This window comes from Cyprinodon variegatus, unplaced genomic scaffold (genome assembly GCF_000732505.1).
Source record: "Cyprinodon variegatus isolate N-32 unplaced genomic scaffold, C_variegatus-1.0 Scaffold331, whole genome shotgun sequence".
NCBI lineage: Eukaryota > Metazoa > Chordata > Actinopteri > Cyprinodontiformes > Cyprinodontidae > Cyprinodon > Cyprinodon variegatus.
In genome coordinates this window covers 764,741-783,916 of record NW_015150784.1, presented here as the reverse complement: position 1 = coordinate 783,916, position 19,176 = coordinate 764,741, and the positions used below count along the sequence as shown (strand labels likewise).

At 37.2% G+C, this 19,176-nt stretch overlaps 1 protein-coding gene across 1 annotated transcript; it reads left to right on the top strand.

The window, feature by feature from the left end:
• Positions 1–2,034: 2,034 nt before the first annotated feature.
• Positions 2,035–19,020, top strand: LOC107091270 (small G protein signaling modulator 1-like). Its single transcript, XM_015385096.1, has 24 exons — positions 2,035–2,318; positions 2,414–2,457; positions 6,195–6,270; positions 6,917–7,079; positions 8,757–8,909; positions 9,191–9,258; positions 9,340–9,482; positions 9,572–9,703; positions 9,816–9,940; positions 10,013–10,080; positions 10,167–10,330; positions 10,830–10,959; positions 11,394–11,520; positions 11,603–11,667; positions 12,286–12,431; positions 12,510–12,638; positions 12,717–12,890; positions 13,018–13,086; positions 14,644–15,792; positions 15,872–15,996; positions 16,956–17,038; positions 17,140–17,246; positions 18,631–18,730; positions 18,839–19,020. Exons 1-24 carry the CDS (start codon positions 2,312–2,314, stop codon positions 19,018–19,020), a joined length of 3,729 nt encoding a protein of 1,242 aa, XP_015240582.1. The 5' UTR covers positions 2,035–2,311.
• Positions 19,021–19,176: the final 156 nt, after the last annotated feature.

Below are 19,176 nucleotides of genomic sequence, written 5' to 3'. Positions count from 1 at the left end.
TTTATATATGGGCGGTTCTAGACAGGGCCCAAACGGGCCCAAACTCTGTTTTACTAATTATTTAAAAACAATAGGATGATAGCTTCAGTGGTGAGTTTTCATCTACTAAAAGTTTTTTTCAAAACACAAAAAATGCTCTAAATTTTACAGCTGAATTTATCATTTTTTCTTGAGTTCTAATTCAGATTTAATAGAAAGCGGTCATTTCAACTTAAATTCAGTCAAAAATATGTAAAATTCCTAAGTTCTGAATGTATGTTGACCTAATAAGACATAGAATTTTAATTAAACCTAACTGAATAGAAATTTCACTTAATGGAGCTCTCTTAATATATTTGAATTCCTTGCGCTGTTTTCTTTATTTCATGCATTTCTGGGCCCCCATGGAAACACACTGGCCCCCTCCTGGCCCCCTGGTACATTCGGTCTAGAACCACCTCTGTTGTGCCCATTCATTTTCCTGTTGTAGATTGACCCTGAGGTTCTGGCTCCTATCCACTTCTCAGTGTACATTAGTTTTAACTGGCCACCCCTATTAAAATTTTCTGGCTACGCCTCTGTGTTTTTGTATTATGTCATTACTAGAGGGGCCCAAGCAGAGGCGGAGCTAGATGGGTGGCCAGGGGTGGCCATGGCCACCCTCAGCCAATCATTGGCCACTCCTGTGGCCACCCCTACCATTTTTTCCTCTAATACAGACAGTGGCAGCAGTAATACTCTGAAGGGGAATGTTTAAACTTATTAAATATTTAAATGTTTAATATATATTAACAACTACTTGACAACAGAAAATGTGGTTAATTATGCACATCAATATGCTAAAATTAAAGATGATAGATACAGAATTTGTGCTCTTTTCAGAACTTTTTGAATTATTTGGGTAAAGATAAAATTATGTGCCTCTGCAAGTCATCTAGGAGTCTTCAGTGAAATCATAGATAAATAACTACTTTAATAATAACTTAAAAATTAATCAATTGTGGATATTAGTACATTTAAATATATATTTTTTTGCGCAATGATTATTGATAAAGGTAGGTATGTAATGATCTCAGAACATTGGACCCAGAATTCAAGGCGAGACAGGCAGTGGGAAAGTTCAAAGCGTTTATTAACCAAAACAGGTGCGCGGGGCTGCTCGTCTGCTGTGGGGCGGATCTCTGCAGGGATATGAGAATACAGGTCAGTGACTGGATGTGGAGCTGAGTATGACTTGGAGCTAGTCACTGACCTGATTCAAAGTTCAGTCCGTTCGCGGAGCTTTGACCGCAGTTGCAGCGGGCGACGCCCCCGGAGTTCCTAGAGAGCGAGCAGCAGACGCCGAGCAGCAACAGAGTCCAGAAGGGAAATCCAAGGCCGAAGTCAGGAGACAGTTCCAGGTTCATAGCCGGTAGAATCCAGGATCAGATGCGACAAACAGAGCAGACAGGGGCAAGGCAAAAACTCGAGATTCACAGGGCAGAAAACTGGTCACAATCAGGGAAACAGACAGACTAAATATTGCTCGGAAGCGTCTCACCAAAACAAACGAATAACCTGGCGCTGATGGGAGGCAAACACACAACTTAAATAGTAGAGGAACCAGGTGGAAATAAACGGCGATAATCAGCCGCAGAACCAATTAGACAGGGGAGCAAGGAGCAAAGGAAAAAAACCAAATCAGCGCCAAGATCATGACAAGGTAGTGAAAATGTAAAATGTGTTCGCCCCAGAACTCAAATCTGAAAGAATTGTGTCCACTATACCTTTTATTTACACAGCATAGATGTTTAAATATATGCATCTATTTGTTAGCAAAGGCTGCAGGAAAGGATAATTTTTTTTTTTTTTTTTTTTTTTTAGGAAATATGGAAGTTTTTCTCGTCCCTGTTGGAACAATGTAGATTGACCCTGATGTTCTGGTGCCTTTCGGCCCCCCTCAATGTACATTGGTTATTGCCTGGCCACCCCTATTGGGATTTTCTGGCTACGCCCCTGCTAATAGGGGCCCCGGGGCCCGTGTCTAGAACCGCCCATTTCTGGACCCGTCACTTATGATCTTTCGTGCATAAATATTTATCAATTTAATTATGCTAACAGATTAGAAGAGGATTAGAGGAAAGTATTTGTGCGTGTGTTTTTCCATGGGACAATAAATGTGCGTGCTGTCTCTTTGCAGTGGCTCTGTGGCTTTAAAGGGGAGGTGGTTCGCAGAGAGATAGAACATAGGTTTAATGTGCTCGCTTAAAACACTTCTCTGATTCTCTCTCTTCTTTCCCTCCGCAGATTCCCAGACCTTCTCCAGAAAGCTGCGCGCACCCAACACAGAGCGATGGGAGGTAATCACCATCATCATCACCATCATCATCATCATTCATTTCTCCACGCAGGAAGGATCTGATCTGCATATTCATCATGTTTTCTCCCGTGACAGAAGCCGAGACGCGTCAGAAGTTGCTTCGCAACGTGAAGAAGGAGGTTTGTAACATTTTAAGAAAACATTCATGTTTTTATTTAGGCTGCTACTCGGTTCTCTTCGTGTTTACCAGAGCGTGACGAGCGTGTACGTGGGTGTGGGTTGTAGACGTCGCTCCACGGGGTCTGCCAACAACGCCACAGGCCTATCTGTGATGAAACCTGCAGCTTTATTCTCCTTATAAATAAGACCGCTCTGTTATAGTGAAGGTGGATGATGACGATGGTGGTGATGGTAGTGATGACGATAATACCAATAGGGATGATTGTAAATGTTGCACCTAACAGAAGCCATGCAGTGAAAATAGCTGCATTTTAATCTGTCTGCACGAAGAAATAAAAATAAACATTAGCCCTTCAATGCTTTGAAACTTGCAGCTGTGACCTTGCCATCTGCTTCATTTTAGATGTTCCAAACAGCTGCACTATTCAAACAGTTTGTTTGTTCTTTGCACAAAAAGCTATAAAACCAGAGAGCTTACATTGCATTCAGACTGCTGGGTGACTTTGTTTCCATAAGAGAAGAGAAATGTGGGTTTTTATCATTGCTTAGAGAACCTGGTCCAAACTGACTTTTTTTTGTGTGTCCATGCTTACACTTACCTGTGACTCACTGCTTCTAAAAAAAAAAAACCTCTGTGACTGGTAGCCAAGAACCTGCAGCAGGCATGATTTATATTTCAATGTAGAAATGTTTGCAAGTTTGTTACATCTGCTTATAACAAAGCAGCAAACTTCACATTTTCTTTATTATGCATATAAAATTGAGGTAAGCACAGACATAGAGCTTGCCCATAACCTGCATTATTGGTATTTATGAACTGAACCAAATTTTTTGGGGTCCTTTCATGGAACACTGTCCTTGTTGTCGTAAACATTCAGTTTGTGCAGCATTTAGTTCAGCGCAACATTGTGGGTGCATCAGAATATGTGTTTGTAACATCAAGTCTCTAAATGTGCAAAGCTGGTAGATTCATGACCTAAAGGTCTTGCATCTGTATTTGCAAGTTGGAGTTCACAAACTAGGAATTTTTTATGGTACAATCGTGCAACATGAAACATATAATATGGAATAGGTAAATAAAATTATAAAATTATCTAAAACACTGTGGGTATAAGGCATGCAATAAAATAGACTAATATATACACTTAATTGAATAGAAATGTGCAGCATTTTTCAGATATTCACAATTAGGGTCTACATTTTGTTGATTTAAAAAGATATTAAGAGAAAACCTTAGAGTTCAAGAGGATCTATAGTTTTGTTTGACAATCCTCTGTCTTTTGGGGGATGCACTGGCTACGAATAAGGCTTTTACTGGTTGATATTTTTCTTTGTTTCTTTTGTTTCGTTTCCTTTTAAGTATAATCCCAAAAGGATTTTTTATTTCTGGTCAGTCACAATTTTCTATAACAAATCCATAAAGTAAAGGGAGATTTACAATTTCACAGGGAAAAAAATCTCTGGCTTGAAAGTCATGTTGAATACAACAGAAAAGCTAAAGGTAAACTTTATTCAAGGCCAGAAGTGAGCAATAAAAGAAGACCAAGTATTCGTGCTTGGTTGATCATTTTAGGCTTTTGCTTTAACTGTTCAGTTATGTGATGTTATATGAAAATAGACAGGTGGAACACTATTTGCCTTTGTCTGGTGTTTATTTTTTGAGTTGTAGGACTTTGAAATCTTTTTGGTGTTATTTGATAATCTAGGAGATATGCATCTCACATTTGATGGACACATCAAGAGAAAAAAAATCTCTTGATGCGTCACGAGATGTATTTTGACACAGCAGAGCTGTAGAAAAGAGTAATTCCCAAACAGCCTTGTTAAAGAAAGCACCAAATGTTGACACCAGAGATTTCAATCTTCAATCAGACTTATTCTGAGAAGTTAAGGACACTGAGCCTCATGCAAGAACTGCTGGTACGAAAAAATATGTTCTTAAATTGTTGTACGAGGGATTTAGAAAAGAAACAACAATCTGCAATTAAGCTACTATTGAAATCTGGAACAGAAAATGGATAGATAGTTCAGAAAAACTGCTTTAATGGTGAGACTTACATTCATTTCACTCCTTGGCAGCTCCTTGGCTTTGTTATTACACTAAATGCAGATTATTTGGATTTGGGACTGTATGAATTTGTAGTCTGAAGATATACAGTACATCTCTGTTTATTAAAAGGAGATTTTGCAGAAAGTTGTCGTGTTGGTTGAGCCTAAACTTACATTAAGTATATACAGCATATGTTGCACCTCTTGCAACTCCATTAGTAGTTTCTGTTGACTGTTTTCGGATCAAATGATTTTTTTCTTATATATTATTTTTATTCCTTTATTTTACTTCTGTAACAGTATAACAACTCATTCAGAGCTCTGGTAATTTATTGCCCACTGCTTGGCTTTTTACGGCTCCTTTAATTCTGATCCTCAGCTGTCAGTCATACCTTGAACCCCCAACCAATAAAGTCCTTCTTTTTCATCTTCAATGCCATTTCCATAAATAAACATCTGCATGTTCATTCAAGGAGGCACGGGAATCCATAGCCTTATATGGATGAATCTGAGTGTTTATTATGCAGATTTACAATTCTATAGGACTGCATCGCGTTTAAGAGGATTATTTACAATCATTCACTGAAGTTAAGAATGTTTTTAGAACCTGATGTGTTTCATTCGTTAAAGCCCACGGTAGGAGAAAAAGCATGAGTTTACAACAGGAGGACAAAAATGTTGCATGAGGCGCACTGTTTCTATTAACCATCTGCTCTATTAATGTTAACTGTAATTGCAGATTTTTATATTCATTCATAAGTCTTTGGCACATAATGTAGTACCATGAGAAAGTATTCTTTCACTTGCAAATTTGTTTTTATTTTATTTTATTTTTTCTTAATACTAAAAACAAGATAACCCAAATGTTTAAATGATTTGTATAAAGCTGAAAAAAGCGGAACCACTTTACCTTTACGTTAAATCACATACACATCCAGGTCTGATAACTGTCTGATGCATGGAGTCACAAGATAAAATAAAATTCAATTTGTTTGACAGTATTCAGGAGGCTAAAAAAAAAATCACAGCATGCTCAAATTTAAATAAATTCAAAAATACATTGCAGCCATTGTCACATATTAGTCAGGAAAACCCACTTTAAACACTTTTTAATCCATAATGAAAGCCTTTATTTACACATGCACTGAGAAAATGTGAAACAGTTGAGAACCGTCCCAGAAGAATGGATCCGATTATAATTACTTAAGGAACATATTTAGAGTCTCTCTTGTGTCCTAAAGGAGTCTAAGAGAAACATTTTAACCACAGACTTGATTTTTCAACGTTCATGGTACCCTAAAGAACAACATCCAACCTTTAGCTTGTGACCTTTGTTTCAAGGTCAAGATCTATGCTGCAGTGACCATATGTAGACTAGCAAGCTCACCTTTAACTAAGCACAAAATAATAATAACAATAAAAATTTTGAAGGTTTTAATGTGGACCTGCTTAAGTGTCCCCTTAAATCGGATCAATATACTTTGTGAGATCATGAATAGATTGTTTATACTTAAAAAAAATCTGCAAAGAAGAGCAGACAAATGTTTCTCTACAGGGAAATGAATTTTGTATTTACAAAGTATTTATCTTTTTTGTCACTTTTACCTTCCAAAACAGAGAAGTCATGGCTTTGTAAATTGTTATTGTGAACTTAAAGCTAGTTCCACATTCTTCTTCTCTCCTTTAGGTGAAGCAAATTATGGAGGAAGCAGTAACGAGGAAATTTGTGCATGCAGACAGCAGCCACATTATCTCCTTCTGTGGTAAATACTTCTATGCTGCTTATTTTTTACCTACAACCTATGGGGATCCTGTTTGTTTTTGATGCTTTTTTGTTTATATTGGAAAATTAACTGAATAAAATATGGAGCTTGTAAAATGATTAAGTCAAGTTTTTACTAGCATTATCTAGCATATCAAAACTAATTACTTAGTGGTTGACATCATGTTGTGTCAAGTCCTGCCACCTCCTACGATTTTATCCACATTCCCCTAAAGGTCATGTGCAGATTGTTTAGACAACACAAGTCAGTATGATTTACTTTCTGTCATCATGTCTGCTCATATTTACGAGGGTGGGTGGATGGATAGATCCAGTGTATTTTAAAGCAGACTGGCGCCTTTCTGAGGTGTTGATGCTAACCAGGAGTGAGACATATGTGATTCACCTTTCTTATATCCTAGCAACCAAAGACAGCCCAGATTTCAGTGTATTTTTTTCTCATCCCACCTGTATTTTCTTCATGTGTATTTCCTTTATTAAAAAAAAAAATACCTTGGGAATAGAAATGCTTCAGGCTTTCGGATAGATAAACTTTGTTGTTTTGAAAATAAACAAATTTGAGTAGCAAATTAAATTCCAATATCTGCGGACTGATCAAAACTGTGTGTATGATTATGTGTTTATAGCTGTAGTAGAAGCATGCGTGCTGCATGGACTGAAGCGTCGAATTGCAGGCCTGCTGTGCAGTAATAAGGTCGCTGCACTCTTTATGAAGGTGGGAAAGAGCTTTTCTCCCGCTGAGGAGCTCTGTAGAAAGGTCCAGGAGCTGGAGCAGCTTATTGAAAACAGGTAAAATGACTTCCGTCTGCCTTCCTTTCCCTTTTAGCTGTTTCTATATTCTGGATAAGAACCTGATTTTGTTACTTTATTTTTTAATATTGTACAACTATTGGATATCTGGTATTTTTCAGACAAATATTGGTTCATCTTAAGAAAAGGGATAAAAAAGACGATAGGCTCATCTTAATCTATTAAACCGGAGATTCTCAAAGTTATGAATGCAAGATTTTCGGAATCATTTATTTGAATTGAGAGCCAAATAGGACAAATTTTGGTACATAGATATATTGTCAAATAAATGATTTATTTATGATCTATTTATTTATTTTGTGCATTACAGAATAATAAAACATTGAATTATGAAATGCATAATTCAGTAATTAAATGTCCCATTAGACAGTTTAAAAAACTTCTGAAATTATAAAGTGAGATAATGAAACTTTATTGTAAAAATTGATTCTTTTAAGAAATGCTTCTGACTATTTCATCCTACATGATGAAGAGTCAAACACTGTTTTTTTGGAGGGTCTCCAGTTCACTAATAGAAAGTAGGTTTTGTCTTCACAAGCTAAAATGTATAGGAAACTCTGTTCTTAATTAAGGTAAATTAAGTAGAGGAAAGCTAAGCCTGCATATCACTCTGAACCAACCATTCCCCAACATAATACTGTTAATACTTTAAGAAAAGTTTCAGGAGCTGCAAAAGAAGACTGGTTTGGAGGTTAAAGAGTTAACCATGAGCATCATAAACCAGAGCTTTTTCAATGGTGGAATCATTGGCCACCAGCGGGATACAGTAGGTGACAGTAATTTAAATTTCAAGCCTGCATGTGAAGCACCATGTGTGATAAAACACAAAGGCTTCACATCATCCTAAACCCTTTTTCTATGTCACCCAATCTAAGTGTAGGTATGAATAAATTAAATTCATTTTATTTATTTATATAGTGCCAATTCACAACACATGTCATCTCAAGGCACTTTACATAGACGAATCAACCATTTCCTACAGTCAGATTAGATTGATTCAAAGTATTCTGTCTAAGGAAAACCAGCTGATTGCATCGACTCATTGACTCGAAGGCAATCCCTCACACCAAGCATGCTTGTAGCGAAAGTGGAGAGGAAAAACTCCCTGAAATGTGGACGTTTGTTGCAATACATACAAATTGCATACCACGGGTTGCAAATATTTGTCTGTAAAGTTTTTCAAAGTCCTGTGTTAATGTCCTTACATCACCTGGAATACATGACTTTGCGTTGGTCGATCCAATAAAATCTCAGTTGAACCAAATTTTAAATTTGAGACTGTAGCATAAAATGTCAAATACATTTGCAAGATGCTTTATGCAGTGATTCCTTAGAAAAAGAAACCTTTTAAAGATATTGTTTATGTGTGTATATAAGTCTTTGTGCGACAGTAGCCTTGGTTGCAGGGGTTTGCCCTGCAATCGATAGGTTGTCGGTTCAAGCCCTGGCTCTGGCTTTCAGTGTCGTTGTGTCCTTGGGCAAGACTGAATGACTGAATGCAGTGTAAAGCACTTTGGTCAGTCTCCTGACTTGAAAAAGCGCTATTTAAATACAGGCCATTTACTTTAAAACAACTAATATAGAGTTATCAAATGCGCTTCTTTCCTATACATCGTTTTTATCATTATGTTTGTTTGTTTTTTTTGCTCTCTATAGCAAGCAGAACATTTCTTCACTCAGTAACGACCGCAGTCGGCAGTCAAAGTTGCCCAACCTCCCTCCTCAGGCTCTGAAACATCTGTGGATTCGAACAGCCTTGATGGAGAAGCTTCTGGACAAGATTGTTATGTATTTGGTTGAAAACAGCAGGTATTACATGTTGATTATTGCGCTTTGGACCTGATATGAGAGTACTCCTCTTTGTATGGAATTGTTTGATAAAAGTAGCCCTATAAAAAGATGTTATTTTCTCTGAACAAAAATACTTCAATAGAGCTTAAACTATGAACCATTTATTCAGATTCTTCTCTTATTTTTTATTTTGTGTACCCCAGCAAATATCTCCTCAATTATGTTCCTACATATGTGTTTCAAAATATTTCTAAGAAATATGTGAAACATTCTGAATGTGTTTCTACAATTTGTCTTAGTGGATTTTATGATAAAGAAGCCATGCTGATGGATCCTGTGGATGGACCAATCCTTGCATCTCTTCTCGGTACTTTCTCTTATTATGCAAACTTTCACTTAAGAAAATAATTCAAAGAAGTATTTTAAAATAACTAATCTTGTCTTCCAGTTGGGCCCTGTGCGCTGGAGTACACCAAAGTGAAAACGGCCGACCATTTCTGGACAGATCCGTCTGCGGATGAGCTGGTCCAGCGACATCGAATCCACAGCAGCCACTGCCGACAGGATTCTCCCTCTAGAAGGCCTGCCTTGGTATGAAGTATAAACTACTCATACCTCTCATCAATTGCACTATTGTTTCAACATGTTAATGTTTTTATGATTTCTTATCAAAATACCAGATCCAAAAGAGACAATCTAGCGGTAGCATGGATGATCGGCCTCTCACATGGGTGAGGGAGTATGTGGAGTCCCTCCACCAAAACTCCAGAGCCACCCTTCTGTTTGGAAAGAACAATGTTCTGGTGCAGCCGGTTAGTGCATCTTATTTGTATATTAGTAAAATAGTGAACCGATTTGATCTAAATGATTTAGTTATGACATTTTTTGATTGTGCTGCCTAAAAGATTGTTTTTGTGCTTGTAGAGAGATGGCATGGAGGCCATTCCAGGCTACCTTTCACTTCATCAAACTGCAGATCTCATGACACTCAAATGGACACCCAATCAGTTAATGAATGGCAACGTTGGGGAGCTGGACTCTGAAAAGAGGTTTTTAAAAACGATACATAAAGAGGAATTCTGGTTTTAAAACTGTACATTCATTCCTTATCTTTTTTTCAGTGTTTTCTGGGATTATGCAATGACGATTCGTTTGGAGGAGATTGTGTATCTCCACTGTCATCAACAAGGTATGTTAATCCCCCTTTAGTTTTTCTCCTCCAATTTACATTTCATCTCTATGAGTTATTCATCTGTATGTTGGTGATATCCCCAGTAAACAGCGGCGGCACTGTAGTTTTGGTCAGTCAAGATGGGATTCAGAGACCCCCACTACATTTTCCCAAAGGGGGTCACCTGCTTCAGTTTCTCACTTGTCTAGAGACTGGTCTGCTACCTCATGGACAACTGGACCCTCCACTCTGGAACCATAGAGGAAAGGTTAGTAAAACTTTGTCGAACCATACCTTTTGTACCTATATAATTTACTTAAGAGTCAATTTAATTCAGATAAGAAAAAAACAAAGAAAAGAATGAAGTTCAATTTATATTCAGTTATGTTGTATCCATTTGGACTGACATTCAGCTCTGACTGATCCATGCTGTTCCAGCTGAATATAGGTCTAGTTATTGATAGTAAAATTAAATCGATACATTTACCAACGATAGAAACAAGCAGAATATCAGTTTGATTAAGCCATGAGTACTTTCTATGAAAGGGAAAACAAAGGCGGTACTCACAGCAAAAAAAAAGAAAACTTAAATGACTTTCAGAAAACCTGGAAACACTAAACTTTGCCTCATTTTAAGCAAATACAAAGACATCAGGTGTGAAAGAATACTTCTTTCCAGTTCTGTTTTTCATGTAGTTTCTAGAAATGAAAATACCCCTTACTTGTTCTTTCCTTTTTTCTTTTTTTTTACTCTTTCTTTCCTACAGGGAAAGGTTTTCCCCAAACTGAGAAGGAGAAGTCCACACAGCTCATGTGATTCTTTCTCAGATAAGGAAGAGGATGAAGCAACTGATTATGTGTTTCGGATCCTCTTCCCCGGCAATCAGATGGAGTTCAGTAAGTGTCTTTAATCTCCTTAATCTGTCTCCTAGTGATGATCCATTAAAGAATCATTACAGATTACAACTAAGATTGCTTTTCTCTCTTAATAAGATCTCAGTTTAGTTAAACCATTTTCCCCAGGCTTCCATATTCCATATAAGTCTTGGTAATTAAGTTTGTTTTAATTTGAAAATGCTCTAGCTGTTTGTTTATTGTCTGGTTTCTTTCCCCATTATGGTCGTCTTGTCAGCAAAGTGCCTTTACATGGAGAGAAATAATTTATCTGCTTCACCTCCATCTGCATTCTCTCCTGTCTTTTTTTTTTTTTAGGTTTAACAGTTTAAGGAAATTAACTTTATGTCCAAATCTGTTTGTATTCACTTGCTGTGATCTTGCTTTTGATGCTGATAACACCGAGAGGAAATGACAAACGCTCCTGTATTGTGCAGTGCCTCTTGAGATGATGGACCAGGGTGTTAATATGTGGCAACCAACACCTAGAAAGTCCTCCTGCTCCTCCTGCTCACACAACGGCTCCTCTGATGGCTCTTTACCTAATGGCTGCAATCATGAAAGGTAAGTAGGCCCCAGGGATTAGCTATAATGAACATTCAGATTATTCCACATGACTAACTTGACAATTTTACCATCTTACCAGGGCTCCTATAAAGCTCCTTTGTGATACAATGAAATACCAAATAATCTCTCGGGCTTTCTATGGATGTAAGTATTAAACCCCATCCATATTTTTTTCTCAAAAATTAACCCAGACCAGCAGATTTATGAAATGAAAATAATTTATTTCAGACAATTTCAAGAAACAATAAATCAATCAATAAAATACACACAAAAAGAGACTGGTTAACACAAAATCAACCTCCAATTTCCAAACAAACTAAATTCACCTGAACATAAATAGAAACAAAACCCTTCACCAAATAAGCCTGTTGGTATATATAGCCAAAGAACAGATCTTGATTAATGTAAATGTTCTGAAAAGGGGTATGAAGAAGTAAAACTTATTCTTCATACCCCCTATCCCTCTAATTGCATTTTAAGTAACTTTCCTGTTAATCTTCTGTTTTTATCCGATATTCGCACACACATACAAAATACATATATACACGATTACATACACACACACACATATATACATACACAAATATATACATGTAAACATACACATACATACCTACTCAAACACATCAGGCCAAATCTACATTTACACCCTTGTACATCAGCACTTAGAGTACTGCAACACCCCCTCAATCAGTGTCGATCACTGATTAGTTACTTTATTCTTATTGAGTGAATGTTAAAAGTCTGCTGTTTTTTTCCCAGGGCTGGCATACTGTCGCCATTTATCCACAGTCCGGACGCACCTTTCTGCTTTGGTCAACACAACTATAGTTGATCCGGATGTACCTTGCCATGCACGGGGTGGTCTTACTGTGGAGGTTTGGGAACGTTTTCTCAAGGACAGCTCTGTAAGGTTCACATACATTGTCCTTCAAAATGTTTTGTTAGTTTCGCTGCAAGGAAATTCATTGAATACATTATTTAAGGCCTTTGAGGAGAAGGAGATACACAGGCTTGTGTATTTTGGGGGTGTGGCCTCATCACTTCGCAAAGAGGTCTGGCCCTTTCTGCTGGGACATTATCAGTTCACCACGACTGAGAAAGTCAGACTGGAGGTATTTCCTGCCTAATGCAAATATAATTGTTGACATGCTGATTTGGGCTTTGTTTTATAATATTTCAACTTTTTCTAGATCGACGATCAAATGCGAGCCATGTATGAACAGACAATGAAGGAGTGGCAGGGCTGTGAGGTCATAGTGCGTCAGAGAGAGAGGGAGAAGCATGCCGAAGCCCTTGCACGGTGTTCGTCTGGAGCCAGTGTAGAACGAGGGCCCATACAGCGGGACTCCACCATCAGCACAGACGCAAGTTTCATTTATACTCATTAAAAGAACAAAAAACTGTGTAATGAGACCATTGCATAAACATTTTGATTTATATTAGACTGTAGAAATAATTTGAGTTTTTTTCCTTTTATATATTTCACTCTAGTCATCTCTGAGTAGCAGCTCAGACCAGCAAAACACCCAAAGCCAGTGTGATTCCAGCAGCTGTGCTAAGGTAGTTCAAACAAATGGAACAATTAGACAATGTGTCTCTTAATATTTTTTTTTACTTAAGTTTTTTAAAGCACTTTTAATACAATGAAACACGTCTACACATTCATAATTTTTGCTCAGTTAACTGCACATATTTTTTAAGTAGCCTCAAAGATGTATGGGCATTACTCAAAAGTTCTTATATTATCTGTTACGAGAAATTTTCTGTAAGAAAAAAATATTTTATTTGCTAAATACTTGAAAAATGAGAAGCAGATTTATTAACATTTTCGAAAAACAGAAATTTACATGCCAAATGATTTCTATACCTTTTAAACTATGTGGTAAAGTCCATTTTTTATTTAATTGTTACTCTTCTGGGTTCTATCACAACATTTCAGTGAAGTGGATGCAACACCCAAGAAACTCTGCTTCCGTGTTATTTAATCTAAGTGTTACAAATTTAGATCTCTGGAAATCCCACGTTCATCTTTTTGTTCTATGCAAATATAAATACCATGTCAATGTCACACCATCCCACTGTAAATGAAAAAGACAGATTCTGTGTCCTAGAAGGGACTTTATTTGAACTCAAACTTAAGAAGAGGGTGGCTAAAGCTTAAGATAGTGCTGTTTTCCACAGCAATATAAATCCTGTTGTAACATAGGCTGAGACCACTCAGCAAGGAAGAAGCCATTACTCCAAGAGCAGCATAAAAAAACAGACTCTTATTTGCAGATGTAAAATACCTTTTAAGAGGTTCTGTGACCTTTAGAAATTCAAAACTGATGTCCTAAGTCATAATAATCACTATTAAATGTGTGGCAAAAAGGTGGAAACTTGCAAGTGAACAGCAAACACTCTGACAGCTGTGAAGCACACGGACAGCAGCAATGCATCAGGTGTGAAGTTTGTTTTTCCATCAAAGGAAACTGGTGCATTACACCTCATGAAATGACGTGTATATATATATATACCATGCTTTTACACCTTTACCCTTGCAGTTAACTCTAGTGGAGTTTGTTTTACTTTGTCTGGGGCTCAAACTGATTTATATTCTCTGTTATTATTAAATATATTACTGTGGCAAACTGGGACTAATTGAGGGCCGCCGTTGGCTAAACTTGTGGCTTGACTGTCTGTCAGACATGAATTCCAAGAAAACCTCAAAAGCTAAATCAGTTGCAATAGCATTTAGTCCTTTCATCCAGCAGATTCGACTCCATATCCAATCAAAGAATAAATTGTTAAGCTACAAACAGTCTGCAGAAATAGGTCATTGTAGTCAACACACATTATGATTACTGCCTGGCTCTCCCCACTTCCTCATCCACTCATTCTCACCAGACTGTGGATCACTATGTGCACCTATTCAAACCTTGTGACACACACACACCCACCACCCAGGTGCTGTTGCAGCATGTCGTCTGTCACCTAATGAGTAAATATTCAAGAACACTAGTATGGCTCCTACACATGTATCAATTAATTTTTTGCTGATTGATAAACTGTTTAGAGACTTTATTCATTTTAAATAACATTTTTTTTTCTTTCTCATTATCTTCCTTTGGTTACAAGGTATTTGAATCTGTTGAAGCTGAACCCATAGCTGAAGGAGAAGAGCTGCCATCTATTAGTCTTGTTAAGACCACAGAAGCTCCACAACCTCCTACCTGTGAATCCTCCAGACCTGCTGTATCAAATCAACATCCAGTTCCAGAAAGCTCCTCTATATGCGAGTCAGCAGATGAACCTGCAGCCTCTCAACAGACAGCCAAAGCATCAGAAACCTTCTGTGAAGAAACTACTGCCAAATCAGAACAAGCAGCTTCGGAATCAGCAGGACAAGATGTCAAACCTCCACATCCTGAGGAAGAGGCTGTGATACACGAGGAGGAGATGCATCTAAAAAGTGAGGCTTCTGCAGAGACGGAAATAAATAAGACCAAAGAGACATCTGCATCTGAGAGTAATTATCCCACGACCCAAGGAGTAGTAAAAGAAGTTGATACAAATATAAATGTGAAGCCGGCTCAAGAAAACACTAATGTTCTGAAGCTGGAAAAAGAAATACACAATGAATATTTCCAAGCACCTCCACTCGGAGAAACTTTGACTCTTCAAGCAAACAAGATCAAGGATATCGCAAGGGAAGGATCTTGTTCAGAGACGTCAAGAGAAAACCCAGATTCTCACAGTGACGAAAAGCCACAGGGTTCTACAAAAACTGAAAATGCAGAATTGGCTGTCTGTGACTTTGCAGAAACCAAAAAAGCTGCAGAGATGCAACTTGAGAAACCAGGCTCAAACTCTCCGGTCAGACAGGTGCTAAATGCTCTGCAGACAGCCTCAAGAGGGAGCTTCTCATTGTCATCTCACTCTCGTCAGTCTCCAGATGCAATAGATTCGGATGACTCTCCCTCGGCCTTGGAAATGGAGGACATTCCTGCTGGGATAACATGTGTGACTTCAGAAGACTTAAAGCCCAGACCGTTGATAGGGCTTGCTGCGCCTCCCATTTCCCTGGCACAAAGGGAGAAAATGGCCTCAGAAAGGCTGGCCCAAGATCACCATCTGGACACAGCATGCAACACCAGCCCTGAGGGCACTGATCTGGGTCTGTCTGAAGAGGAGGTGGAAATGGATAACGTGCTCACTGAACCAGAATCTGCAGAGATGGGAGGTGTGACTAAATATGAAGAATCCTCTGAGGAACAGACCTATTCTGTAAGCATTGCACAGTGTAAAGAAATTCATTACCTCAATTGCAAACATACACTTACAAATCTACTGCCATTTATTTTAGCAAGAAACACTCGATATGTACTTAATCAACTTGCATCGCATTGACAAAGATGTCAGACGTTGCGACCGAACGTACTGGTACTTCACCCCTGAGAATCTGGAGAAGCTGCGTAACATCATGTGCAGGTAAAACATGCTTTACTGCTAAATAAGCTGTTTTCTTCCTTGGCTATAACCATGCTTCTTGGTAATATTTTTTTTAATTAAAAGGCTTATTAATGCCTGATTAATGGTTCCATATTTGGAAGGATGTTTGTAGGTTTAGTAGCAGAAGTTAGGATGTAGGTCCTACTTATTTTTGAATTTTTAATTGAATTAAGCACAAGAAATACTTGCCAAATCCTCTCTGTTTATGTTAAACATAATATTTATGGAGGCAGTGTGATGCCGTCGGTTTGCATTTCCCTTAATTTAAGAAATAGGGATTGTTATATTAGATTAAATCTTACCGCAGAGATTTGTCAGGGTGAAGATATTGTTGCTACTGTATTGTATTGTATCCCCTTAGGGAGTTATGTCTATCCTCCTGTATGGTAACGCTTTTCTACACAGAGGCAATTCCTAATAGATAAGCTTCGCCTTGGTGATCATTTCAGAGTGATAAACACAACCACACTGCTTGCTAGAATTTTAAAAAGGGGATGCCATCCTGCAGCAGTTGGAACCAAGGCCTTGCTCAATATGAGGAGGAGGTGTCACACTGCAGTCTGTAGTTTTTTCACACACAACAGTGGCCCCTATTTATTAAATTAATTGATTGTTAAATTGCTATAATGACCAGCTTGCTATTAATAAAATTTCTACTATGACTCAGCAGAATAGACATCATTTTTTGCTTAGGGATTCATTAGCTAAATCCTCATCATCATCTGCTCAACTTCCAAGTATTTTCCTTATAAATGTTGCACCAATTAAAAATAATAATAATAAACAGGCTTTCCAGTGGTATAATATTTGCTGTAAAGACTTTACAATGAAGAAACAGACCATCAAATATAATTTTCCTTACTTCTTGTACTGAATATTAATGTAAAAATTTGCTTCAAACTCAAAATAAATAACCAAAAATGTGGTTATCATTACAGTTATGTGTGGCAGCATCTGGAGACAGGTTACGTGCAGGGCATGTGTGATTTATTGGCTCCCCTTCTGGTTATTCTGGATGATGGTCAGTAATATTCAAAGTCCACACTTTTAAGTTTTTTACTAATGTGCATTAATGACCCACCTTGTGTGCCTACATGTATGTCTTGGGGGGGATTTCCACAGAGGTAATGGCCTTTAGCTGCTTCACTGAACTGATGAAGAGGATGAACCAAAACTTTCCCCATGGAGGGGCCATGGACACCCACTTTGCGAATATGCGGTCACTTTTATTTATAAGTGAGTGCATTCTTTTTTTTATGTGCAAAACAAACAAAATAAAATAGTGATTAAATCATTGAANAAAACTTTCCCCATGGAGGGGCCATGGACACCCACTTTGCGAATATGCGTTCCCTTTTATTTATAAGTGAGTGCATTCTTTTTTTTATGTGCAAAACAAACAAAATAAAATAGTGATTAAACTAATTGAAAACTAGTTAAATGTGACATTATACCATTGGTAAATTTAGATTTAACCTTTTCTGTTAATTTGAAATATTCTGATCTGAAAAACAGGATTAAAAAAAAAAAAATCAGGTTTGAAATTTAAATAAATAAAAAAATAAATAAATAAATAATACCGGTAATTCTGGATTCCTCTTAAGGGGAATCAATATAAATGTCCTCCCTATAATGTTTCTTCATTTTGGACTCTCAGGCATATTTACTTTTTACTTTAACATCCGGTTGCAAACATTTGTGACAAACATGATGATTTATATTGAAACAGGAGTGTCTAGTATGTATTTCCCACATGTAAACAGAAACACAATGAATAGAATGTTGTTGTTTTTGTTTTACAAATGAAAATCTCAAAAGTGTTGCATACATTTTTTTTAAACCTAACGAGTCAGGTACAAATCTCTAGAGGTCTGAATAAACTTTACTCACCTAGAGAGTGAATTTTCTTCACATTCTCTTAGCAACAAGGTTTAGATCAGTCTGATTTAATGTAGAAAGCATGTTGATATATTCTTCCTTTTAGAGGTTGGTGCAAAATTTTTTTTTTTTTTGTCTTAACTTCACTGGGATCAAAACATTTTTTGATAAAAAATTACCAACATATGTCCATGGAGAAGGAGAATAATGTTTAAGACTCAAAAAACATTGAACACACATTTGGACTTTGAGCCATTCTGGCAGTATTTTGAGGATTTAAGGCTGAATTTGAGCCTTTACAATGCTCTTCAGTCGTACACCATCACCAACAGTTTTTCTTTTTTTTTTTATGTTGTCATGTATTTCTCTCTATCAAACCTGAGCAGGTTTTCTGTTTCTGTTGAAAAAAAGCATCCTAAGGCATTATACTCTGTGGGGGGAAAAAAATACTCTTATATCTAAATATCTTATTATAAGGTGAAAAAAATACTAATTCCATTGACAGATCATCTCATTTACCTATGCAAATTAACGGTAAATACAATGGTTTAATTATTTAATCACTTTTAGATTGTGTTTGCAGTGATAACTGTATGCAGAGTTATGCACATTAAAGCTGGGTTGCAGTAGTATTCCATTGGGCTCTTATACTTCAAGTAATATTAGATTCTCAGGTTGTGTTTATTTAAGCTCTGACAGATGCACACATTCACACATGCTGGTTTTTTGTTTCTCCAGATCCTGGACTCTGAACTGTTTGAGCTAATGCAACAGAATGGAGACTACACTCACTTCTACTTCTGTTACCGCTGGTTCCTTCTTGACTTCAAAAGAGGTGGGAAGGGAAATGCATGAATCATAGTTTAATTAACCCCCCTGTTAATTTGTCTGCTCTTGCATGAAGTATGCTAATAAGGTATTTCATTTTTTTTTTTCCAAATAGAAATGGTTTATGATGACGTGTTCTCTGTATGGGAAACAATCTGGGCAGCCAAGCACACTTCTTCAGAGCACTTTGTGCTTTTCATCGCTCTTGCCCTTGTGGAGATGTATAGAGACATCATTTTGGAAAATAACATGGACTTCACTGACATTATCAAGTTTTTCAATGGTAAGATGACATAGGATGAAGAAAATATTTTTATTTATGTGGCCAGATAAAGCAGTCAGTCAAACAACTCATGTTTGTTTTCCTAGGTTTCTTTGCATTAACATAAGCCTACATTTCTCACCCAACTTCCCTAAATACCTTTTATAATTCATATTTTTTAGACGTTTTAT